At 40.0% G+C, this 26,014-nt stretch overlaps 1 protein-coding gene across 1 annotated transcript in view; it reads left to right on the plus strand.

Moving 5' to 3' along the window:
• Positions 1–201: 201 nt before the first annotated feature.
• RORB (RAR-related orphan receptor B) overlaps positions 202–26,014 on the plus strand; it is a gene marked incomplete at both ends in the record, with an annotated part of 31,204 nt that continues 5,391 nt past the window's right edge. Inside the window, 4 exons of the mRNA XM_009581866.1 lie at positions 202–309; positions 4,645–4,786; positions 8,454–8,855; positions 25,594–25,715. Of these exons, the coding sequence (XP_009580161.1) occupies positions 202–309; positions 4,645–4,786; positions 8,454–8,855; positions 25,594–25,715 (774 nt within the window). The remainder of the gene's footprint in view (positions 310–4,644; positions 4,787–8,453; positions 8,856–25,593; positions 25,716–26,014) is intronic.

Consider the following 26,014-nt stretch of genomic DNA (forward strand, 5'->3'; position numbering starts at 1 on the left):
ATCTTAAATTGTTTAAGAGTTTTGTGAGGTATGGTAGAAACTACATCATGTGAAGCAATTAAAATTTGCCAAATTAAAGCATTCAGAAACACACAGTACAAAACAAAGCAGTTTTATATTGTCAGGGGGGTGAACAGGTTATCTACTGTCTAGTTTTTAAGCTCTTCATTTGAGAAAAGAAAGAATTATGTACTCAAAATATTTGTCTTGTTTTCCTTTTCAGCACAAATTGAAGTGATACCATGCAAAATTTGTGGTGATAAGTCCTCTGGAATACACTATGGAGTCATCACATGTGAAGGCTGCAAGGTATGAGATTTTAACACAGTCATCAGCATCTGCATTAGCCTCAGGCATCTGTGTACAATAATACACTCTTACACGTTTTCAAGCAAGTGGTGCCAAAAGCTGTAAAGCCTGCTGCTGATATAGATGTTTCATGCTTAATTTTACTAGTTGCTTTCTTTTTCATCAAATAGTCTTTAGAGTTACCTCCTCATCTGAAACATGAATTAATAGCATCTGATGCAGTATTAAGTGCTGTTACAGAGGCTAGCAACTGTAAGTCACACCTGTTCTACCATAAATCAGCTTGAGAGATGGATTTCTTATCTTGTTTCCTATACAATCTATGTAGCATTAAAAGCTGGCGCGGTATCTTAACATCTTAAAAGCCTACAGGTGTCAGTTTGGTCCTATTTTATCCCCTTTGTATTCTCTGCAGGCTAAATTGTAACCTCCAAAAGAAAAAATGCCTTACATTATGAGTAGTGTAAAAGGATCCTTTGTCTTCTTCCTTACATGCTCCAGCACGGAGCAATTGCTGGGAATTGAAGGTTAAAAAAAAAAAAAAGGCAAAAAACCCTTCCATGTTGCTTAGTCATATTAATATAATATCCCAGGCATTAGTTCAAATAACACAACACAAGACAAGAAAAGCTTCAGTTTTCAACTTTAAAAATACTCTGTGATTTTATTATCTAAGGAATTATATCATTACTCTTGGAAAACGAGAATTTCATATTACATGTTGGTATTTCAGCTTTGACAGTAAGTGTGAAATTGCAAAGATGGAGAGGCAGCATCTCTGATTTCTTCTATGTGGAAACACACAAACTAGTACGTTTGAAAGAGGACGCATATTTGTAGAGTGAAACAGCAGGTCTGTATTTACTCAATACTTCACGGAACTTCAGAACATTTGAAAAACCTGAAAGTTCGGGTGCACCCATTCCCAAAAGAAAGCTTTTACTGTCAACACGTTGAGAAACAACACAGTGTCAAAGATCAGATTTCTTTCAGAAATGTTAACAATTGTAAACGGAACAACCCGCAGTGTGTCACTGCCTTATTGTGACACTGGACTAGAAATAAGCGTCTTCTTATGATGATCACATGAAACAGGATTAGACTAATTGATGTGATACTTCAGAATTGGCACAAAAGCTACAGGAGAAAAATGGTTTAAGCAGAAAAACAGTGTCTTAGTGCCCACAGAGCAGTTAGGGGTAGAGTCTCCTGTAGATGTGATTAGGGTTAATGCTGGCGTTTGTGTGTGCCCCAAGAGGAGATGATACCCCTCAGCTCTGTCTGTAGACTGCTTACTGAGATAAAGAGCTTCTCTTCCACTTACGACAGTTTTAGCCCTATTGTTTTTGTGCCAGTTTTGCAGTATCAGAACAATTAGTCTAATCTTGTTTTGTGTGCCTATTGTGAAAAAAGATGTCAGTTTTCACATGGGGTCCGATGGGAGGCATCTCAGACTGTCAGAGCTCTCTTTTAAGGTAAGCACTGTCTCAGGCAGTGCAACTCTGCTGTTCATTGCCCAGCAATTAAATAAGTATTTGCTCGGCCCACATACTAATAACTTGTCATTTCTGGCTCCTTTTGTCTGAATGCGTTAGAAATCTGAATTAATTAAAAGGGAGACCATGTGTGGAAGAAAGAGATGAGAACTGCTCCACAAGCATGCACACAGGTTGAGCCAGGCACCAGACAGCCACAGCGTTTCAGGACACAGCGTCCAAGGACTGTACTGCCAGTGGCTGTGCTACAAACTTCAAGGAACAGGGAATCCTTTCACTCTGTGTCCTTACATTAGCTATGCCACTGCAAATGCATATTATAAGTGCTTAAGTGGTATCATAAATATTACTGCTGTCCCGTGTTCATGCCTGCATATGCTGAATAATGTGCTAGACCCACTGAAGAAAATGGTGGCTCTGCCACTATCGTCACTGAAGGTTTCCATCCTGTCTGTCTCTGTGGCTCCCTCTTTTGCTGAGAAGCCTTTTATCATCTCTCCTGCCTACCCCCAAAGCAAAGCATTTGCTATCACTCTTTTGTCGTGATTTAGACAGTAGTTCACGTGACCGTTTCTCTTCTCAGACTGACTGTCGGTGATGGATAAAGTGAGTTGTTCAGGATGCAGAAAGACTTGTTGTCTGGGTTGGGAGTATTGGGAAATCTGTCTTTAAGTTTGTAGCTCCTCGGTAACGAACTGCATCCTCCTTCTCTCAAATAGAATTATTCTCAGTAAATATAGCCAATATTATATAAAGATCCCCCAAAAATGAAATGAAAGGATTGTCTGTACTTTGTAAGACAACATTTAGATCTTATGCAGGAGAAAGAGAGTACAAAAGTCTCAGAAAAATAAATTACCTGCTGTAGATTAATTTTATTATGTAACCCTTGATTTTTTCCTAAGAGGGGCAAAGAAGGAACAAACAAATTCTTCTGAGATGAGATCAACCTTAATGAGGAAAAGCAGCACTACAGGATAAGGCACAGTCAATGCTAGATGGTTCTGTGGGGTTTTTTAACTTTATTTAATTCATTTGTTCTCTCAAATCCATATCCACATAGGAGCTGCTAAAATCTAAACCTTTAAACCAGAAAATCCTTTGCATGTTAAAAACAAAACTGGCTGTAAAGTTCAGCAAACAGAGTAGAAATGTCTGCAATTAGTGTCCATTTAGTCTTAAATTAAATTCAGCTCCACGGTTTCAGGAGAGTTTTGGTCAGCCAGGATCGGATAAGTCCCTACCAGATTTTTTTCTGAGAGTTCCCCTAAAGGATATATGTGTTCTCAAAAGTGCAAATCATAAAACTTAATTTAGTTTTTAGAGGTACTATAATCACTGATAAAACCAGCACGGGCCAGATGAAGTGAGTCTCTTTACGCTCGACCTCAGGAACAAGCGCTGCCGGTGTCCTTGGTGGGACACCATGCCTGTCACCTGTTGTCACTGACATCCTCATTGGGTTCACCATTCACTTCACTTGAGTGAGAATGCAGGCACTACATGTAGCAAGCGAATGGAGCCTTGTTACTTCCCCACTCTCATTCCCCCAAAACACACAGCTGCCGCGAGTTCTTGTATTACCGTCTGTCTTGTATTACTGTCTACCTGCAGAGATAACACTGGCTTTGCCTGAAAAATGAAGTCAGCTCTTGCTTTCTGGCTCCATTCAGAGCTGTTTGCAAACCAACCCAGAAAGGCACGACTTTGGCATCACTTCTGGTGACTAGTGTAACTGCAGTAATGATGCTTTCTGCCCTTTTTCTCCTCACGGTTTCTTGTGGTGGCTAGGTTGTCCTTCAGCTCTCCCACCACACAACCCTGCAGCTGCCTGCGTCTAAAGATGCCAACGTGGAACTTCTCTTCATTGTTTCTTTCTCTCTGGACTTGGTGTTCCTACTGTCCTTTATTTTTCAAGAAAGACAAGAATATTATAAAATGCTCTCTCTCCCTCTTTCTTCCTCTCTATAATCCTCACCTCCTGGTTTCATTCCTCTTGTCACCTCTGCCATTTCATGTCACTTCTACCATAGCGGTACCTCTCGGTGTTGTTCATAGCAGCTGGGAGCTTGTAAGGCCTTAGGTATGGGTTAATACTCTCCTCCCAGCCTCTGATCTTTAGCCAAATAGCCCACAGCTGGCCAGAAAAACCTTCTAGGAGATAGAATAACTACACATTTCTACATAGATAAAATGGATAATGTTATATTCCATTGAAATGGAAAATGTCATTACTTTCTCATGGTAGTGTCTAAAGGTGTTGTTTTCTCCATTGTGTGTTGGCTTTACTTGATACAGTCATTAAATCCTAGTGCTTTTGTGATGCTTGAATTTTAATTACTTTTCACTCCTGAAGTGTATGGTCCCTCCAGATCAGATCAACATTTGCCAGGTTAAATTGAACAACAGATTTCAGCTTCTAATGCTATGCATAGCCAGTGCCGGTTATAACCAGGCTCTTTCATTACAGCAAGAAAATAGTCAGAACAAGTACTTTTGAGTCATCTGTTTACAAATGCTGATAAGCTTTTCCTCTATTAGGAGTAAGTGTTAGATGATACATGGTCATTATTGCACAATAAGAATGCATTCTGTAATATTATTGTTTGCATTTTAACAAAGTAGAACTACATTCTTTACAAAATAAAGCACAGTTCTCCTTATTATAAGTAAATGTTCTTTAATTTTACTTTACAAGGCCAACATATCAGCAAAGCCATAGCATAAGTAGCATTGCACTAAATAAGAGTTTACTGTAGTTGTTTACATGGTTCTCTATGTGTGCGTGCACATATATGCACATGGTAATACTCTCTTTCTCTTGCTCTCTTGCCTTTAGGGATTCTTTCGGAGGAGTCAGCAGAACAATGCCTCCTACTCCTGCCCAAGGCAGAGAAACTGTTTAATTGACAGAACCAACAGAAATCGTTGCCAACACTGCCGACTGCAGAAATGCCTTGCCCTGGGAATGTCTCGAGATGGTAAGGAGTCAGATTCCTGCTTCACGCCTAAACCCTTTGAAACTCTTCTTCTGACTGCTGACTGTCGTGGTTTAACCCCAGCCGACAACTAAGCCCCACACAGCCGCTCGCTCACTCCCCCCGTTGGGATTGCGGAGAGAATCTGAAGAGTAAAAGTGAGAAAACTCGTGGGTTGAGATAAGGAAAGTTTAATAGGTAAAGCAAAAGCCATGTAAACAAGCAAAGCAAAACAAGGAATTTATTCACTACTTCCCTGCCCACCCAGGCAGGTGTTCAGCCATCCCCAGGAAAGCAGGGCTCCATCACACATAACAGTGACTTGGGAAGACAAACGCCATCACTCCGAACTTCCCCCACTTCCTTCTTCTTCCTCCAGCTTTATATGCTGAGCATAATGTCATATGGTATGGAATACCCCGTTGGCCAGCTGGGTCCCAGCTGTGTCCCCTCCCAACTTTTTGTGCACCCCCAGCCTACTCGCTGGTGGGGTGGGGTGAGAAACAGAAATGGCCTTGACCCTGTGTAAGCACTGCTCAGCAGTAACTAAAACATCCCTGTGTTATCAACACTGTTTTCAGCACAAATCCAAAACACAACCCCATAAAAGCTAATATGGAAAAAATTAACTCTATCCCAGTCAAAACGAGCACACTCACTTACTTAAATTCCCTGTAGATTTCTGGAAAAAGAGAGAGGAGAAACTCCTTGCTTTGGAATGCATGCACTGTGAGGCACGGATCTTTGCCATTCAGTTAACAAAGGAGGCTATTTTCATGGGGAGGGTCGGGAAATCACAAAATGGAGAGCAGTATTAGTTTGGAGCAGAAAGAGTCAGAAGTGAAATGTGTTGTTCTGATCAAAAGCACAAAAAGGTCACCTCTGAAGAGGTGGATATTTATTCCAGTTTAGATAACCTCTTGTATTAAACATTAACATTTATCTTAACATTAAATATTGATGTGTGAAAGCATCCCTTTCCTTGAAATCTCTAAAGGTCTGTGACAGCAAATAGGCACTTAAGAAGAAATTTACACCTTGATAGAATTAGGGGTTTCTCTTTGTTTTATCTGAGCACTTGACCAAATATTTTGCATTGCTAAAAAAACATTTCTTTCACCTGTGCATTGTCCCCTGTCCCTGTCTGGGTCTATAAAAGAAATGTTTCATAGTTTAGCACTGAAAATGGGCCTACGCCAGAGGAAAGCTCCACAATGTATCCGATAGCTGTATCCTTCAGCCCTTACAGAGCTCTGGTCCACCTTGCAAACTGTGGTGTGACGAGTTGTGATCGGCAGGCTGAGAACGTGCATCACACCAGAGCTGCAGGCAGTGGGAGGCTTGGGCAAGGCTGCCTACAGCCGACTTGCCCCAGTCACCACTGCTTGTGCAGGGCAGAGACACGTTTCTCCAGCTCACAGATACGTTTCAAAAGGTCAGGAAGTATGAGAATAAAACGTTCTGGTTTTGAAGGCAGGTTATATTAATTTTTATTGCCTGGCAGCAGTTTTCTGTCTTAGAAAGTTTACATAAAATGTGTCATTTGAAACTAACAGTCATTGATGGAGAAGTTACTTAAAGAGCTATTTCTTCAGATGGTCCACAGCTTATAAACTCGTTCTAAATTTGCACTGTAATAGGTCTTTTCTTACCTCAGTGTGTACCATGTCTCACTGAAACAACTTGCTCACCAGTCTCCCCAGTCTGGGAGGGACCTTGCAGTCTAGCCTTTAATCTATGAACCCTTTTTGGTCCTAGCATGCAGCTTACTTGATGCCTTAGCTCCCGATTCTTCCCGGAGGAGATTGAAGTAGTAACATTTCAGTAATTTAACATCACGTGCTTTCCTTCTAAAAGTAGTATCTTCCAATGATTTGAGGCATCACAGGGACATTTTAATGTGACTGACAGCACTGTGTTCCCAACCTATAATTCAGGGACCATTGCGTACAGACAAAGGGAGTGATTCTTCTGACAGCATCACTTTCTTCTGTCATTGTTTATGTAAGGGTGTTTATACTTAATGACATTAAAAGCTCTTGCACGTTTAAAATAGGCTGTATGGATTTTTTTAACAGAGAAATTGAATGTGATTTTTACCTCTCAGCCATGTAACAGATTCATTTTTATCATGCGGAGGCAGGATGCTAATTGACAGCAGCTGGAGAATCCAATTAATGAATATATAATGAGAATAAACAGTGGGTGTTTGTTTTTATTACTGAGGCTCTAAATTTGAAGAAAATACACAGTTGCATTTTTCAAAATACAGTCATTGTGTATTGTCCATAAGGGTGTGCAGTGCACCATGGACTGATTCCAGGGGCAGGCTGTGTTCGTGTGAGGAAGCTTGCAGCCTGTGTGAAGGGCTACGAGTAAGCTGAGGTTAGTGACAAGAAAAAAAACTTCTTAGTGTAAAAAAGTGCAAATAAATTGAAGAGGCTGCTATCTCCTTGGCACTCTGGCACTGCCTCTTCCTATTACGCTAAAATCCTGACTGAAGATTTTCACATTCATCCACACGTGTAGGCTCAGACTCTTCTGGAGGTCTATAGCTGAACTATGGGGTAGCAAAAAAGAGAGAAAAGCCTATCCTGTGCTAATAAATGTGATGATTCTGAATGGATCCCAGTTGCGGAGGGACTGGAAGTACTCAGCATTGGAAAATACACCTCACAATACATAGAAATTAGTATTTCCAGAGCAATGTCCTCTTATCTGTTATCTGATAAATTCTGCCGAATGTATCCCTCTTTTAGTTTAGAGCACAATTAACAACTATCTCTGCTCTGAGATCCCAAGATCTAGCCCAGTAGAAAGCCAGAACTTACAGAGAGATGGGAGGAGGGGGTGGAGGAAGATAATCAGCTGTGACGCACTGTATATGCAGGCTGTGGATTTACTCCTCCTAGTTCCACAGCAATCAGCCTATCATTTTTGAAAATTTCAATCTCGGTGTAATGAACACTGTTCCTTGGGAGAGTGGTTTGCAATCTGATATTTTCCTCCCTTTCCCATCAGAAGGAATGCATGGATTTGTGCATGGAGATTATGTAAATTGATTGTGTAAATCCCTGAGACTTTCCTCTGTGGAAAAGATGACAGTCATTTGTGCTGTTTACCTTCAAATCTGTTATTTTCCTCTAGGTTCTAACTCTAACCTGTAAGATTTTTTTTTTTTTAAAAGGTGTGAAGATAACACCCCCTTGAAAGGATGTGATAATAGGGCTTTAGCGCTTGTTTTCATCCAGAGTACTAATCCTGTTAGTGCACTGTTCAAAGGTTTGTGAAAAGTTGGTAAATCACATGGGATATGAATCTACAGACTGTACATTTCATACAGCTCTGGGTTGTTGTTCAGTGAACACTGAGATATAAAAGGATGCATGGTCTTTTTAACATTCACAGTGTGAAGTGAGTTGCTTGACTGAGGCCCTCCTGTCAAATAGGAGTCATTGTCGTCACCTTGTAAATCCAAGCACACACTACTTTTTCCTTTGTGAGAAGCATATGGTGTAAAGCTTTGCATCCTCTCTCATTTCCACAGAAAAAGACAAGTTTCCACAGCAAAAGTAACGGTGAAAGTAAATATCAAAAGAGTGGTGGGGTTGAGGGGAGTCAAGAAAAAAATGAAAGACAACAATGGTTTGCACTGTGCTTTGCTTTTCAGCTGTGAAGTTTGGAAGAATGTCCAAAAAGCAGAGGGATAGCCTGTATGCTGAAGTGCAGAAGCACCAGCAGCGACTGCAGGAACAGCGGCAGCAGCAGAGCGGCGAGGCAGAAGCCCTCGCCAGGGTTTACAGCAACAGCATCAGCAACGGCTTGAGCAATCTGAATAATGAAACTGGCAGCACCTACTCAAATGGGCACGTCATCGACCTGCCGAAGTCTGAGGGTTATTATAACGTGGATTCTGCCCAGCCTTCCCCAGACCAGTCTGGGTTAGACATGACTGGAATCAAACAGATAAAGCAGGAACCTATCTATGACCTCACCTCTGTACCAAACTTGTTTACCTATAGCTCTTTCAACAATGGGCAATTAGCTCCGGGGATATCCATGACTGAAATAGGTAAGGAAAATTCTTATTCCTGTAGGGTAATGTGTATATATAAGGTGTCCTTATTAAAATACTATATAGACATTCCATACACAGGTACACAATAATAGCATGTTCACACGTGTGTATATGTGCACACACATACAGAGAGTAAAGGAAAGAAAACCAGTCTGGCAGTAATTGACACCATATCGAGGCAGTTCTGTTTTTATCAAAATCTGCAAATTATGCAGTTTCTTAAACTCAGCAATTCATGTTCTGTTTATGAAATAGGAGTGCCAAAGCAGGTGATGAATCAATCAGAACCAAGTGATAATTAGTAGCAGGGAGCTTGTTTAAAAGAGCTCATTACTAGCAGGGTTAAATGATCTCTTCAGCCAGCCAGCCGTATTCTTGTCAACACCAAAATCCCCATGGCAGCTAATTCTAGGGTATTTATTGTCAAAAAGCACCAGCTCGCTACTTCTGGTGTGTGGATGTACATGCACAGCAAGCTCACTGAATTCATGAGATGCACAAACTCTGAATGTAGTTGCGTGGGTACCCCTGCTCCTCTGCTTGAATGCCCTGGAGAATCTGTCCCTTGATTTCTTCTTTGAAAAGTAGCAAAGAGACCTCTCTGTGAGACGAGACAGTTTGAAAGGCAACGGCTAACAGTGATTCTTCACCAAGAAGGAATTCTGTTTATCTAATGCCTCTAGTCATACCTCTCCAAAGCAACTGGAAGTACTACTTCTATTGTAAAGAAATAACATGAAAGAAGATTGGCATCCTAATTAGGTACTTCCCACCCCAACAAGTGAAGTATGCTGAATCAGTTGTGGTTGAGAATATAATCAAAGGGTAACACTTTGTTAATGGAATTTAATTAAAAAGAAAGAAGAAGGGAAAAAAAAAAAGATGGTATTCAAGAGCACCCGTAACAAATGAATTCATGTCATGTCATAAAAAACCTCTATAGTTCTGGCCTGGCCTTGCTGGCTCATGGATGTAAACTGAGATGTGTAAATATATGTGTGTACTCAGACCTGCTGAGGGCCCTGGAGATGTGGCATGCACTTGATATGCATTGCAGAAAGGGTGTGTGCAGTAGTTACTGTCTGATAAAAAAATGAAGGTGCAGCTAGAATCTGTAGCATGTTTTCTACCCACGGATGCTTATGTGCAGGAAGCTGTGTAACAAATTGTGTGCTTTAGTTGCAAAATGCTCAGAGGAAAGTTATGTTTTTCTGCCACTCTGTTTAGCGGGATACATTTTGTTACCAATTTTGGCCTAGGCTGCTCTCCAGTGAAGTCCTACATCCACAGCATAGCAGTACAGAGGATTAGTGAGGAACATCTGCTCCAACTTCCCTCTCAGCTCCTGTGGCCGTAGCAATATTACTCATGTGCAGCTTGTGCAAACCTCAGTCCTGCAACAGTGGTTCACGGTACTCCAAATCAGCTGAGAGACAATTTAAACAGTCATAAGAACTGTTTCCCTGCAGCACCCTGTACCAAAGGGGAATTTTCCCAGAGAGACTCAGAGCAGGTACCAGAAATACGACAATTCTGATAGTCCATAAATTAGGGTTTGTACTCAGTCACAGAAGTGAGCCCAAAGAAAGAATATGGCCGTGGGACTATATTCTTAGTGCCTAAAGGTTCCTACTGAAGTCAATGGGATCTTCTGACTCATGGACGTTTAGAGAGTCATTTAGTTTGAACTCTTGCAGGATTGCTTAGAAATAATGCATCATTCTTAAATTTTCACTCTTTTTTTTTCTCTCCTAGCCCTAAACCAGCCAGCCCTAAATCCACCCCACACTTCCCAGTCTTTCATCCTTTGTGTCATCTGGCCACTGTTCCCCTTCTGGAGCACACAAAGCAGGGAAAACCCCAGAGTTCAGGGAGCAAGACTGTTTCTGAGCTGACAACAAAATTCGGGTGCTGGGATTTACCTCTCTTCCTTTTGAAATTGGAAGTGGGGCTCCTAAATTGCTAGGATTTTACCCAAACACTGTTGTATGTCATTTGCGGCACCTACAGCAGAGAAGTAAGGGTGTTAGTGAGAGATAATATAATATAACAGATCAGCTGACACAGCCAAAAAAAACGGAAGAGATGTTCCACAAAATATTGGGATTAGTGCACAGGCGAATCATATTTTCAGTGTTCAAAAACAAACAGAAAATGCCTCTCAATGCTGCAGCGGATTGTTGGACCATCTGTAAAGCTGTAGTCTTGCAGGCAAAGCAGGAAAACTCTAAGCACTGGGACGCATTGATTTCATATTACAGTGTGTTTAAATTTGACCGCAGCGTTGTATCTTACTCACTCCAGTGAGTGAGGAATAAGCTCAACTCATGTTAAATAGAAGTTACTGCCTTAGCCATTAGATGAAATCATAGAGAATATATGGGAGATGGAAAAGCTATACTGCATTGATCCTCATGCCTGATAGAAATTTCTTTATACTACATTGTCTAGTGATATACTGAACCATTGCTTTAAGTGTCCCAGATCATGTTAGTTCTTTTCCTCATTGAAGACCTTATACCAGACTCAAATTTCCAGTCTTAGTTTTCCTCTGGTATTTATATTCTTCCAATATATGTATTTTTTAAACACAACCTCGCTTGCCACTTGCCTGATCTCGAGTGCAACCTTCTTAATTTTTTCCTCATAAATGAATGCGTGAGACTCCTTCCATCCTTGAGCTCCTAAAAGTTGCTGTAAGCTCTCCAAGGGACAGACTTCTTCACAGGCAGCCCAGAATCAAAGTCGTCTTTGCAGCCTCTGCATCGCATGCCAACCGGTATCCAGTTCACTTCAGTGTTATTGCTTTACTTGTTTCTCACTTAATTCTGTAATGTATAGGGCAGTTTTTATTAAGATACCTCTGACTGCACATTTGCAAGTTTGCATCTCATTTTCTCTTTCTTATTTTTTTAACTTTTTCAATCCTGTTATGTTATGTTTCCGTCCTCATTGATGCTTTGTGACTTCTTTCAACGTAGAATTATCTCTTCATTTAATTAGCATGCTGTGAACCCTCTCTTTCAGATTATTAATGAAAATGTTAAATGCTTGTAAAACAAGTTCTAACAATGGTCTCTGCTGCACCTGACTAAACAACTTGCTGCAATTGCATAAATTACTTTAGTATTTACTTTTTGCTTGCTATGCTTGTAAGGTTCTCTCAAAAATCCAAATAACAAGTCTTCTTTTCCCTGTCGGTTTGATTCAGTTGTAAAATTAATATTTCCTAAGAAAGTCTATGACATAATTTACACATTACTTACATTCTTTTCTTCACATGTTAATTTTCTAATTCCACCAAAAGGAATCAAAATGGTCAGGCCTACTTTGATCTTTAACAGTTCTATGCTTTAATTTGAATGTGAAAGTGCTCCTTTTCCTGAACATACCTTCATCGACAGTAGACTTCGTAGTGGAAATGGAAATTGTTCAACTTAACAGTTTTGAAATTCAAAATTTTTACACAGCAAATGTTTCAACACATAGTATTAGAATGGCACAGCAAGCAAAATATAGCTTATCCTGCATTGCATGCTTACTAGTATCTCTAAACACTGTACCAGGGAACAAGTGTAGGAGAAAGAGGTGCTGACAAATTAAAGTTGTATAGGGGTCCATCACACATATTTAGTACTAGTATATTCCTCCAAATGAGTTGAATAGTCAAGGGTATAACTGCACATTATCTGATCACAATGAAAAGCAGGATAGGTAATGTCTCCTATGGAAGAGAGGGCTGAGTATAAGAAAGAGAAAAATAAACACGAATTTCTCATCTAACTGCCAGAGCTTAGGAGAGAAAAATTAGATAAAATCAGGTAATTCCCCATTAGGCAGAACTGTGCCTTAGGCTCAGCACTGGTCAGTATTCCAGTTCCTGTACAAAAAGAAACTTAAAGCGTGAAGAAATCAGTCCAAAGCTTGTAAATAAGCATACGGGAGCAGAGCCTCAGCTTGGCATCAGCTGCATTTCCAGGCCAGCTCCTTTTTTCTTTTAAAGGAGGTATTTTTGTCCTTAACACAAGGCATCTTATTAGAGACTTGATTTGGATTTGTAGTCAAGTGGGCAGAGCACGAAGTAGTTCAGATGCAGTGACCAGATGAGTTGGGCAGGCTCTTTCTCTACCTGTCCTGCTGTCCACAGGTGGCATGACCCGGGTGCGTCCCACCAGCCATCAATGCTGCCACCTATGGCCTGAAGGTGCATGCTGCCAGGGACCCCTCGGCACGGTCCTGTTTCTCCCTGACCACCATCTTATCTGCACATCTGGGAAGGCAGAAATCCCTCATACTGTGGTGGGAGCTCAAACCATGGGGGTGAAATCTGCTCGGGGTGTTGAAAGCAAGAATTTGGTCATTTGCAGAACAGCTTTCTCCTCACAGAGAGAGACGCAGAGGTCAGCTGGTGCGTGGGAAATCCTAAAGGGAGAAGGAAGCTCCATTTCCTCACCCTGCTAGCCCCACAGAGGGACGGCAACGCTTGCTCCCAAGTGTGATTTTAAATTAGCAGGTATTAAAGACTTATTTTTAGACTTGGTCAAATTAAAGGCCGTCTTGTTTAAATATATGTGCATAATATTATCTGTCACTGAGCTGAGCATTGTGTTTTCCTCACAAAATATGTGGCTTAGATCTTGGTCTGTAAAAGTTAATGGAAAAGCTTCACTGCCGTGACTGCAGCTGAGATTACCAGCCTATGATTTCTTAAAGATGAGAAAAAATTATTAGCGAACACTGTTGTAGAGAAAACAGATTGGTTAAGCGTTCACTCCAGGCCAAATTGAAGAGTGCCCTATAGCTGCGTGTATTTAGGTTAATAATAAGGCACCATTAGAATATACAGGAGGTCACGTAGCCCAGCCTCTATAGTTACAGAAAAAAGTGTTGTTTATGTATATCTACATGACATTTCTTCAACATTAGTGCTATTTGAAGGTACCCAATGGCTTGGAGAGCTTACATTTCTACCAAAACTAAAGTCAAATAGTAAGTAAGGTTAGTAGGCTCGGGCTTGATCTTCCCTTTCCCCAGCCCCTCTGATACTGTTCTGCTCTGTGTACCTTAAGGCGGGCAATAGCTCACTAGGGCAGCCATGTGATGAGAATTGGAGGAGGCATCACCTGCCCTACTTACCAAATCCACCATAGTGCACGGGTTTTTTGACCCTGACCCATTGACTGGAAAATGACAGTAAAACAAAACCTTCAAAAATGCTTGAAATACTGGCTCAGGATGGGTATGTAAAAGAAAAGCCCCCTTGATAACTGCAGATGACACCCTGTGCGTATGTAAACCTTAATTTAGCTGGGTTCATACATTCATCTCAGGACCTATAGCGAACAACTTTATATACTGTAAAGTTATTAAATTTCCATTGCTGCAATATCATACAAACAGGAGCTTAGCATTTAGTTCATTGGCTATCACATCCTGAGAGGAGATCTTCACCTGGAAACATTCTCAACTCCTCTGCTGAGGATGTATTTGAAAGCCATTCCTACACCTTTCTCCTTTCAGTAGAAGAATTTAGTTTATTCCTCCATGCCTATACTGTTCATGGATGTTTGCAGGACTGTATGTTGCATATGGTATGCATATGCAATATACATACCAGCATCAGACTGATGTCTTAAAAAGTATGCTGTGCCTTGCTGTTGAAGGTTGCAAAAGCACTTCTCCAACATGATAAGCATTTTTTATTATTATTCTTTAACCCCGTTCTCTATATCTCCAGGATTCATTGCCTGTGCCAAATCAATTGTTAATAGACAGGTTACTGAACATGTATTGGTCAGTTCGATGTTATTCGAAGGGACATTGTAGGGACCAGCACACTCAAAATGCGATGAACTCTAAAACCCATACCTAAGGTGACATTAACCACGACTGTTAATGTTCCCTTTACAAGGCCACCTACACACCACACAGTGAAGAAGAAGTTATGGTTTTGTTACTGTAGTCCTGCATAATGTTTCTTCACCTCTTTTTCTAAGCCATGGTTTAATATCTCTCCTACCAAGGTGATAGTCAAATTTTGCAGGGCAGGTGTCTACAGCAGGACAGCTGTATTTCAGCAGAGCTATGTTGCCATCTAGTGAGCAATTAAAAATGTGCAGCATGCATTTCTGCGCAGATACCCTTAGGGCACTATATCTTACCGTCATTACCTATTTAAAGGTGACAATCAGAATAAATTAATATTTCAGTTCTGCACTCGTTTCTGTTCATGTGACAAAACTTAGAGCTGCTTCTGCTGTTTTTTTAACTAATTAATTTTTTTCTCTTTTCATACACTCAAGAAGGGAACAGAGAATGGCAAGATTTAAAACTAATTTGACAGCGCTGCTCAGTTAGGAAATGCTTCAACTTCATAAAAAATGGATAGAAAAGTGAAGGAATAAATTAGAGCATTATGATGCTGAAGAATTCTAGCTGAACTGATGCTGGAGTGAAGGGTAGTTTTTTATAATTGTAGATTCTGGGCTTTTTAAACATATATTTAGAAATATATTTAACCAATAAAATCAACAAATAATTTGGCAGAAATGTTGGGAAAACTGTAATATTTTTGAAAGTTTGTAAAATTTTCTAGTTCTATCTTTTCCCATGTCCAAATTAGTAATCTCTCTTTATTTGCAAATTTAGACCAAAACCAGCCTAATTACAGATTTACATAAAGGCTTTAATGAATTTATGTTGCCCAACCTGGTAGTTTAAATGCTCCAAATGTTCATAAATAACTGATTATGTTGTTATCTTTTACTAAGTGCATATTTTAGCACTTACTGATTTAAGAAGACTTAGGGAGAACAGAGTTTGTGTTATAACTCTTGATGTAGATTTAGAAAATAAAGACTGCTTTCTAGAAGGTACTATATATAAGCACCACTTTTTTCACCCTTGTGATTTTCAAATCACCGAGCATCCATTGCCTCACAGTAACTGCAGTGGACTTTGGATCAGTCGTATGTTGGTTCTGGTAGTCCTGCTCGACTACACTTAACACAAATTACGAAAGTTCAATAAGCACAATGGAATGTACCTTTTTACTAACTCTTGTTCAAGTTTATACAGTAAAGCAATTAATCTGAAACTGTTTGAAAATGCAGTAGAAATAGCCTAAAAATATACCTCAGAGTGGGTTTTCCTGCAAATTATAAAGCTTTTTGGCTATTTCTGAAAGCAATTTGACTTTTCTTTCAGTTAAGTCAATTAATATATCAAATGCAGGCCAACTAGTAATGTCACACTAATTTTAGCAATGATGGCTTTCCTAGCTGGGGTTTGATCACACTGCAGACCATGTACTACAGATGCTGCAGAAAATGCCATTTTAAATATTGCCCTTTATGTTTATTGTGGGGGTAAGTGTCGCAAGTGGGAATACAATCAAGAGTTCTGTTCACAGAGAGGTAGAGTTTAATTACATCTGGCATATGACGCATGTTTTCAAGAAATGAAAATTTTCTACTGATAATTTTCTACTGTGTTTTTCTGCAGCACCCAAGACAATGAGGGCCCATCTTAATTGTGGTTATGACTATTTGAACAATATAGGCAGCTGAATTAAGCAATTAAATTAATAAAATCAGTGACACCTTTTAACTGAGTTTGAGAATGGGGAACATTTTGTGATTTTTTGTTCTGTTTTACTTACTTTTCAGATTGTTTTACAAATTAATTGAAAAGATGCATTAAACAATATTAAAACCAACCTTATCTATAGCTTACATTTCTAAAGCATGATAATATAGTTCCTTGAAGTGGGTACATTTCTAATCCATTAAAGCAAGTATATAAAATTCCTCCTTTTCTCAAAAGATATGGATATTTTCTTGCATAAGCAAACTTCACAAAATATGTTCATTTTATTGAGAATCCAAAAACCAGTTAGAAAGCAACCGTTTGTAGCAGTCAAAATATGTAAAATACCGTATCATACATCCCATATATTACCATATATCATGACAATCTTCTCAGGAATAGCACTGTGCTGTGAATATTGTCAGAATAGAAATCACACAGAAAGATCAATGTAAAGCTAATGGTATAACGAGTACTGAGGCGTGCTGTTGCTGCCAGTCGTAGGAATAGGCTGCCTCCCTAGCGTATGCTTCAGAGCAGCAATGTCAATAGCAGAAGAAATGGTAACTGGCCTTCTGCAAGACACCCTCAAAAAGAGAAGGCCGGAGCCGGTGCCAGTGCCTGGAGGGCCTGGGACATGTGAAGGATGTTGTCTTGCAGGGTTGTGTCTCACACACAACCCACGAGGAGGCAAACACTGCAGGTGAGAATCAAGAGGGCAAGGCAGTGATGATTTAGGAGTCGCTGTAGTATATGGAAGTGGCGTAGTACCTGCAAAAATCAGTACGATTTGAATTAGTAGTGATATGTTGCTTAGTTCCTCATCTGAGCAATCCCGTTATCTCAGTGTCAATCTCCCTGTCCTTAATGTTGTGTGTGTTGTTTCTGGGCAGTCAGCACCGACAAAATGCATACTTACCTCGTGCTTTCTGAGAGCCTAATCTGGGGTCCATACTGTATTTCTTTGTCATCCTGGACAACATTGTTCAATCGATCTTTAATCCTCGGGCACAAGGACGCCAACAGAAGCTTGGTTTTACAATTTTTTTCTTTCACAGTACACATGCAACATCCTAAGTTTGACTTCCCGAGGCCATAGTTCACTTTTTCACACTGTGTGCCTTCTGTCTGGCAGATTTCATCACTCACTTCATGCTTTTCACTACTTTCCACCTTATTCTTGAGAATAATGTAATTCTGCTTGTTATGCAGTTTGTGATGTTGTTCCCAGCTCTATAGGTAATGATGTCCTTCTTCAGTCCATTCAGTTTTGATACTTTATTTCACAGAACAGCGGCAATTCTTTTATACAAGAGTGAAAAGATACGAGAAAAAGTTGAAGTGAAACACACTGGAGAGGCACATGGATGTGTTTAGTGGAAAAATGCAATGCAACAAGACACAGGGCTCAGACAAATGCTGAAACTGATTATTAGAGCACAGTTTTTATAGTGCAGTAGTCTTGCAGGGGTGACAGTCATGTGTAAACCAGAATAGTTAAAGCAAGATATTAAGGCATGGAGCACTGTCTTGTGTTCCTTTTTGACTGTATGGACATTTTTTCTCTTGATCAGTGAAATCTCTGGCATTACTTATGATAACCAAATTGTTTCACTTTCTGACACTATACATTGACACCACTTTGATTCAACTCAAGTTGCCACACTACAGGAAAATAGAACCATGGTGGAATGTTTTGTCATTGCTTTTTTAAAGCATTTCTATACCTACATTGCTTAAAATCTTCATAAAAAGCTAAATGTAAGCCTGTGACAGTGAAAAAAGTGCTAAATTATATGTCTAACCTCTCCCAGCCTTTTGCAGACTATGACAGGGCAAACCCTTCCAACCCTAGTTTAAAACCCTTAATATTCCAATTGTTCCATGCATATTTCTAGATTTCATAGTGAACAATGTCCACTCCAAGCAATGTTTGCTTAATTGTAATAAATGAAAGCACATTCTTGTTTCAAAACATTCTCAATTTTAATATAAAGATCTCTTTGAATAAGCTGTGCTGGAAGAAGTTAGGAAACAGCTCATCGCAATAAATTTGTGATAATTATACGGCGCCTGTAGAGTCCATGTCCCGTAAGCTCTAGCTATCGCCTTGGTTAGTGCTTTTGCTGCCAGCTAAATGATTTCTAATTAGTACAAAATATACTTTTTTTACTAAATTGGCTGAGACCCAGGAAAAGTATTATTAAGTGGAGACCTTTAAGCATTTATAAAGATCCTCTAGGATTTAACAGAATTGTGGGTCCATCCTCTAGGTTCCTCCAGATCAGGACTTCATTTAATTGTATTGTCGTTTCTTGTAATTTATTAGCATTTTTTTGAAAGGCAAACGAAACACTGATTTATTTTGAAGGGAGAGAGAGGAAATACAGAATTCATACACGTAACATTGCCTCAATGTGCAATCTGTTCCTGACAGTGAGCATTCAATAACTTGAACACAAGGGAGGGTTATTCCTAACTAAATTCAACTAAATTCCTTGAACTAAATTCAAGCGCTTCTAGTCTCATATGAGTGTTCAAATGTTTCATATCATCTTCCTAGGCTGCATATTGTGTAGTGTTACAAATTTATTAAACAAATGGGGGTTATGAATCTTGCTAGTCTATCTAGAACAGTTTTTGAAATTGAAATCTTTTGTGCATTAAGACATTGAGAATGCCAGGGACAGATGAAAAATGGGATGAGATTTTTGCAACCACTTTTAGGAAAAAGTCTTCCTGCTCTTCTGTGAAAAAAGTTCAGACTTTTCAGCCAGTTCGTTTAAAAAAATTGGGACCTGTTATTCATGTTAGACAGCAACCACAAGACATGCTTTTGCTTTATTCCCTGTGTGACTGTCTTTACTACCATCTAAGAATTTCTTGAGGTAATCTGTGTAATGAAACCAGTTTGCAAAACTTTTCGTTTTGCAGTCATAATACCCTTGAATTAGGGTACAGAAGAGTGTTGATCTGATACTAGCTTGGCATTATTTTGGGTCCTAGAATAGAGATTTTATTTTAAATGTCCAGCTGGAATTTTGATAGTTGTACGAACTGATATGCATGCTTACAGCAGCCAGCCAAAGCTGTGGTGTTATTGCAGCATTAATTCAAAGTGGATCCCTGCGAGAGCTCAACTTAGGATATAAGCTGAGATGAGCTCTTAGCTACTCAACTGGATCCTAAGGGTAAGTGGCAAATTAAAAATTCATTATTCATTTTAATTGAGAATGATTATCAGTGTTTTAGGAGGCACACTTCAAAGTTCTTCAGTTCCCAGTGCAAAAGAAGGGAGAGCTGAGAAAAACTAGAGTCTCTCCTGAGAAAAGAGAGACAAATGAAAGAACTAAAGACCCTGTAGGAAGCAGACACTGCCAAGTTCTGTGGATAATTTCCACTTAGCAGGCCAAATTCACAGCTGGTGAATGTTGTGTGCAGTCCATGGAGTTATTACACCCATTCCCACCAGCATTGTACTTGACCCCAAGTTGAAGTTTTTCCTCAGTATTGTAGTTTGAGATCTCTGAAAATTGCAAGGAAATGTCTGAAAAAGGCAGGACTGACTCATCAGCTGATGATAGACCCCTGCAGGTCTGTGCTATGCTGATTTATATTATCTAGGTTGCAATGTTCAGTTTTCTGTATATACTTAGGGTTTAAGCAGCTCCTAACCCACTGGTGCAATACATGTTTGAGCTATCATAACCTTTGGAGAGTGCCTTTTGTGAGGTGTCTACTGAAATCTAAAATAAGAAATTACAGTAGGGAAAAAAAAAAAAAGAAAGGAGGGAAAAAAAAAAAAGAAGAGCCCAGCAGAGTAGCCAAAACTGGAAACAGAAAAGGTCGTTTGCTGTTCTGGAAGTTGTGAGCTGTAGTCCCAAGTTTATGTGGAGGGTGTATAGCTTCTGCACTGTTGCTCTTCCCTCGCAACATATGCTTTTGGCCTGTTTTGCTGATGGAATAGGGCTTTTGCAGTCTTGCTGTCTACCCGGTCCTTCTGTCAGGACCATCCAATGCTTCTGTAGCTATTTTCCAGATTTAGTGAAGGGAAGCAGAGGTCCCACGTACTTGGGTTCCCACCAGCTTTGGAAAAAGCAGGTGAAGGAGACAGGCAATCTTAGGGGAAGGCAGAAGCCATGACCCAGGCCCATGTTCACTCCAAAAGGTGTTGGCTGCTGGCCAATGGGCCTGAGCAAACCAGGCCCTTGTTTATGGTGCATCTTACCCAGCCAAACACGGGGGGTGGGAGGTCAGAGAGGGAATGACAAGTGATATTTGACACGTCTGTAAGAAACCAGGGTTTGTTGCACTTATTGTGCACTAATTGTGGTATAGCTTACTTCCGCTGTTCACTGGCCCGTCCTCACAGAATCAAGTCTTTTTGTTCTCTCTGTAGTTTTAGGTAGGCCAGGCCAAATGTAAAAGCCATTTCTTTTGCCAAAGCAGCATTGATCTCTCATAGTCCTCCTCATCCCTATCTTGTCTATGTCCTATATTCCACGTTTCACCCCTCAGATGCTGCTTTTCCCTGACAGCTTCATTTAATTCTGTTACTTCCAGTGAGATCCCTCGTTATGCTTCAGGACAGTTCCCATCAATATTTGCACATTGCCTCTTTAGGTATTGGCCTCAACAGTCTAACTCATAACCACCGAGCCACAAGCCCAGGAGCACATTTTCTAGATGTTTATTTATTCTGTTACCATGCTCCCTTGTACGTTGTACAGCCTTTGTTTCACCCACAATACATGCACATCCTTCTGTTACATTTTTGTTGCTCCATCTAGTTGTAGGCATTGAGGCCATCTTGTCTGACGAGTGATTACATACACGAACAGAGTATTTCTTTCAAGAAACCCACAATTTTTTTACTGCATAAGAACAAATCTTTTTGACAGATAATCCTTCAGCTTCCTGATGTACAATTTTCAGCTGCTTCTGGACATCTCCTACTATGCATTTGACTTTTTTTTTACACCGCTGCATTGCAAAATCCCAATTAATTTATCTCCCCATCCAGCTGGCAGCTTTCAGGACCCCACCAGCAGTACCCAAGCTGCTGTGACAGGAAAGGCAGCATTCCCACCCGCTGCGGGGCGCAGAGGCCAGCCCGACCTCCCGGGTTTCTGCTTTCCAACTGCGCCAACCAACAATATGTAGGTTTCCTTGTCACCCCTAGGAATGGACAAGACTTTACAGCTAGCATAGTGGGCCATTACAGAAAACCAGTCAGATATACTCAGGACAGAAATGAAATAAGTGGTCATTCCAGGATGCATCTTGTTTGACTATTTCTGATTTTTCAAGAGAAAATATTGGCTACAACTATTGACTGCTTGACTGAGTATGTTGTTTCTGGTTTACCTCTCTGGAAGCAAATACATTTTTCTAGACTTTTTTTTTTTTTTTTTAAATGAAACATAGCATTTGTACAAAAAGTGTCTGCTTTCTCTGAAAAATTTCAAGGTACCAATACTAAGAAATCTTCAAATTTAGAACCAAGCTTTCTAATGTAAGTGCATACTGAAGTTCAGACACTGGGAACACGTTATTTTCTGTGAGCCCTGTTTCCCAGAAAGAGTCAATCTGCCAGGGTGTGTCGTGGCTTTCAGATTCCCCATGGTATCATGTAGTATCAAGTGATCATGATGCATGGTAGGAGATATATCCCTAACATAATAAGCCCAGTATATAGACAAAAGGGGAGGAGTAAAGCACCTGGTCTACATTTGTCTTTTTACATACTATGGCAGATAAGCTTTACAAATCCTGCAGTTGTCTTTCATAGTCCTTGCAGCCCATCCAAACAGGATTCCTAGTTGTCTCCATGCAGCTTCACAGTGTAAGGGGACCCTTGAAATCCCTGGCTCCAGATTTTTGAAAACAAAATGAACAAAAGTAAAGACTTAATGAGCGGAGTAACTGTAGTGGACTCTTCTAGCCTAGAGAACAGGAGGGACATAGCTGTTGAGCATCACCCCAGCAGGGTACCTCCATAGAGGCCACAGCCTCTATATCGAGGCAATAGCTCTCCTCCCGCTGTATGAAGCTGTTTGTTTGCTTTCTTTCCTCATTGTCCCTTTCTTTCTAGTTCTACCAAAACAATTAATCTGTTGAACTCAGTTGGCAGCAGTGATTCAGAGCTGCCACGTCTCACAGAAATGTATCATATTTTGGGTACACCAGAGTACCTGTGCCGTGTGACAGGACAGGTTTACACTAGATGTCAGTACATTATTCCCCACAGTTTAGGAACTTCCTTCTGCATGGGATTTGCCGAGATGTGTACTGATTCCAACTTCATTAGTGAAAAGATCTGAAAAAATCTGAAAATGTCAGAAAAAAAGGCTATGGTCTTTGAAAACATTTGAGAGTGATATTCTTTGCTCTGCCTGCATTGGATCTTCTCTTGGTGGACCAACTGAGAAGCCAAGACAAGCTAATACTTCTTTTACTTTTTGCATCATGTCAGCTCTGCACACCCAGTGTATGCTATATTTGCACAAAGCTCCTTCCAGGGACTCCAGCGTTGAGTGTAAGCAAGCAGCCTCCTCTGCTGCTTATGCTGAATAAGCAGTCCCCTCCTCCCCTGAGACCCAGTGTACCCTTTCCATCACACACTCAGCCTTGCCTAGCCTGCGGCACAAGAGTTTCAAGTCTGTCTTGCACCTGATACCTCTTTGGATGTCAGCATTCAGAGCTGCTGCTTGCTGCGATTGCCCTAGGCCTTCGCACATCTAAATGGGTTTTAATGTCAGCTGAACACAAGCACAGGTACCTAAGGAAAAGGTGTATGGGGGTAAAATACAGGATGCCATCCTTACAAAACCCTGAAGAGTTTGTCAGCTCTCCGGTCCTAAGGTAAAAATATAAACGGTAGGAAAAGGAGTGGGGCTGAGCCTCTTTGCAGTAATATAGAACGGCTAATCAAGTATATTTTGAGGTCAGTGAAATGAAAAGGTCTTATTCTCAGATTGTTGGCATCAGGTCACCTTACCTGATTCAAAATCTGTCTATGCAGTAATATTAAAGTATTTGAGGTATTTATTGTAAGCATTTTCTTTATGTCAAGTATGTGAATTGTTCCAACTTTTGTAACAAATGTTGAGGCTAGGAGAGCTGGGCTAGGAAGCACAACAAACAAAAGACCAGCCAATGGGTGCACCATTCAGGCTGTAGCAGTGTAATACAAGTTGAAATCATACTTCCATGAAATTGTACTAAAACAAAAAGTGGTGTTTTAGATACAAGGCCTAAATGGTCCTCTGACCATCCCTCAGTTCTGTCTGGTTAAATCCTTCCAGAAAGATAAGTGACAAAATCTATAGCTTGAGCTTAACTTCTGTACTCAGGTTTACTGTGGCTAAGGAGGTTACCAGAAAGATGATGTTGTTAAAACTGTACTTTAAGTAGAACAATATGGGGATAAATATCTGAAATTTGATCTTTCTAAAAAAGGTGGGGTTTGCTTGCTTTTCTTGGTTAAAGAAATGCAAATAAACTTTTGTTGATCCTTTAAAAAAAATCTGTTTAAATTCATTATCCCTTTATTCCAACATGTCCATTTATCTCTAAGGTTTTTAGTATAAAATGCAGCAGCTTAAAATCATGGGTTGAGACTTGCATCCAACCTTCCATAAAACAACGATGGATAGATCCCTGTACTCACTTTATACCTGAGTCAATTCTTCCATCAGGAAACCTAAAGACAGTGATGACCTTTAAAGGGATGTCTGTAGAGATTGGATTGAGCAGGTTTTACTGTTCCTACAAAAACCTTATTTGTGTTTTCTTCAGCGCCTTTCTGCTGAGTCCCATCTTACTAACTGTGACAGTAGCGCAGGCATCTCTCCTTTAAATAACACTCCTTTAATAGTGATTGCAGGGAGCATATACACATTTACATTCATTTTTCAGCTTTCCTTCTTCCTGGTGTTTTTAAATCCAGTCAACATTTGGCCAAAGAAAGTGTCTTATTTTGGGACTCCAAGCACCAGATCCACCCACTGTATGCAAACTGTTGAGGATGTAAATGAATAAATGATGACATTCCTAGTTCTTTCTACTTCCCATGCTCAGGTTTGGCTAATGCATTGTCAATGTCCTTTCCTTTTTTACAAACATGTTTTCTGCGAAAGGGCTTCGGTTCAGTCCTGTGACTTTGTTCCATTGTTTAAAAGGTATTCAGCTTAAGCAACGTCTTTAGGCTGAAACACTGAGCTTCATTAGAAATATAGGTCTCAAAGCTGCAATATAAGAAATCATCACATTTCTATAGCATGTTTTATCAAGACATTTCAACTTCGAGTGCTAATGAATTCATGTTGGAAATTTTTTGGAAAAACTTTTTAATCCAGTCAAGTGGCCTAAAGGGCAAAGATCTACTTTAAAATACTTCCCTGAGAAGTTTACTCTTAGTTTCAGTGGGGTCTCGGGCCACCACTGAATGCTTCCCTTTCCCCTTGCATCCCGTATTCCATGTTACACAGTACTTTCTAAGGCTGCAATTTCAGAATAACTTTAAGGTAACTTAATCCTGTATGTGAGATCTATTCCCCCCATCTCTCCTTCTAAAACCCAAGATGCTAGTTCTAGCTTTCACCCCTTGCTAGCACCAGTCTCCATGTTCGTGTTCATTGAGCTAAATCAGAAACTGATCCAGCTGAAAACTAACTTGAGAAAAAAGAGAAGAGACCTGTTTCCTATTTCTCTGATATGGGTCACCCTAAAGCAATGCAAATGCCCATGTCAGGACGGAGCAGCCGGAGCTGCGCAGCTGCACAGGCTTGGGGCAGACAGAAGTGATCAGGTAACCAGGGTCTCCAAATGACATTTATTTAAACACAGGAAAAAAAAAATCACTTCCAGAATGAAAGAGTCTGAATAGTTTCACAAGATTAATTGTAATTTTCATGTGCAGATCCACTATTTATCAAGCATCCTTTGGCTTTGGGTTGAATACTGAAACATTTTGCAACAGTCATCTTCAGAAATGAAAAAAATAAGAAAGGTAGCTTTGGAAAGAAAAGATTTTTTTTTTTTAAATCTGCGTTTTCCAACATCTTTAATGTTTTCAACATTTTGCTATTGCAAATCACTGTTCACTGTTCATGCAAGCTATTTTTTATTCTCCTCTTCACAGATCGAATTGCACAGAATATCATTAAATCTCATTTGGAGACATGTCAATATACAATGGAGGAACTACACCAGCTAGCGTGGCAGACTCACACATATGAAGAAATTAAGGTTTACCAGAGCAAGGTACAATCCTGTAATATGCTTTTTCTTCTGCTCCCTATAGTAATGTATTTGGCAAGGATATGCTGATGAGTTTCATATAGGTCAAAACAGGCTTTTAAATATTTTTGAGGAGATGGTTACTGAAAGCAAAGGACTGACACTTCATAAAAAGAAGCAGCAGCTTTCCAGCATGTTGGGATGTTTGCTAATGTCAAAGTTCAGGCATGGTTATGGAATCCAGCTTTCCATGCTTTGCTTGTTATCACAATTCTAAACTACAGAAATTCAGCTGACTTCAATGTGATCAAGATTAGATCCTC

The sequence above is a fragment of the Fulmarus glacialis genome, unplaced genomic scaffold (assembly GCF_000690835.1).
Source record: "Fulmarus glacialis isolate BGI_N327 unplaced genomic scaffold, ASM69083v1 scaffold3027, whole genome shotgun sequence".
Lineage (NCBI taxonomy): Eukaryota > Metazoa > Chordata > Aves > Procellariiformes > Procellariidae > Fulmarus > Fulmarus glacialis.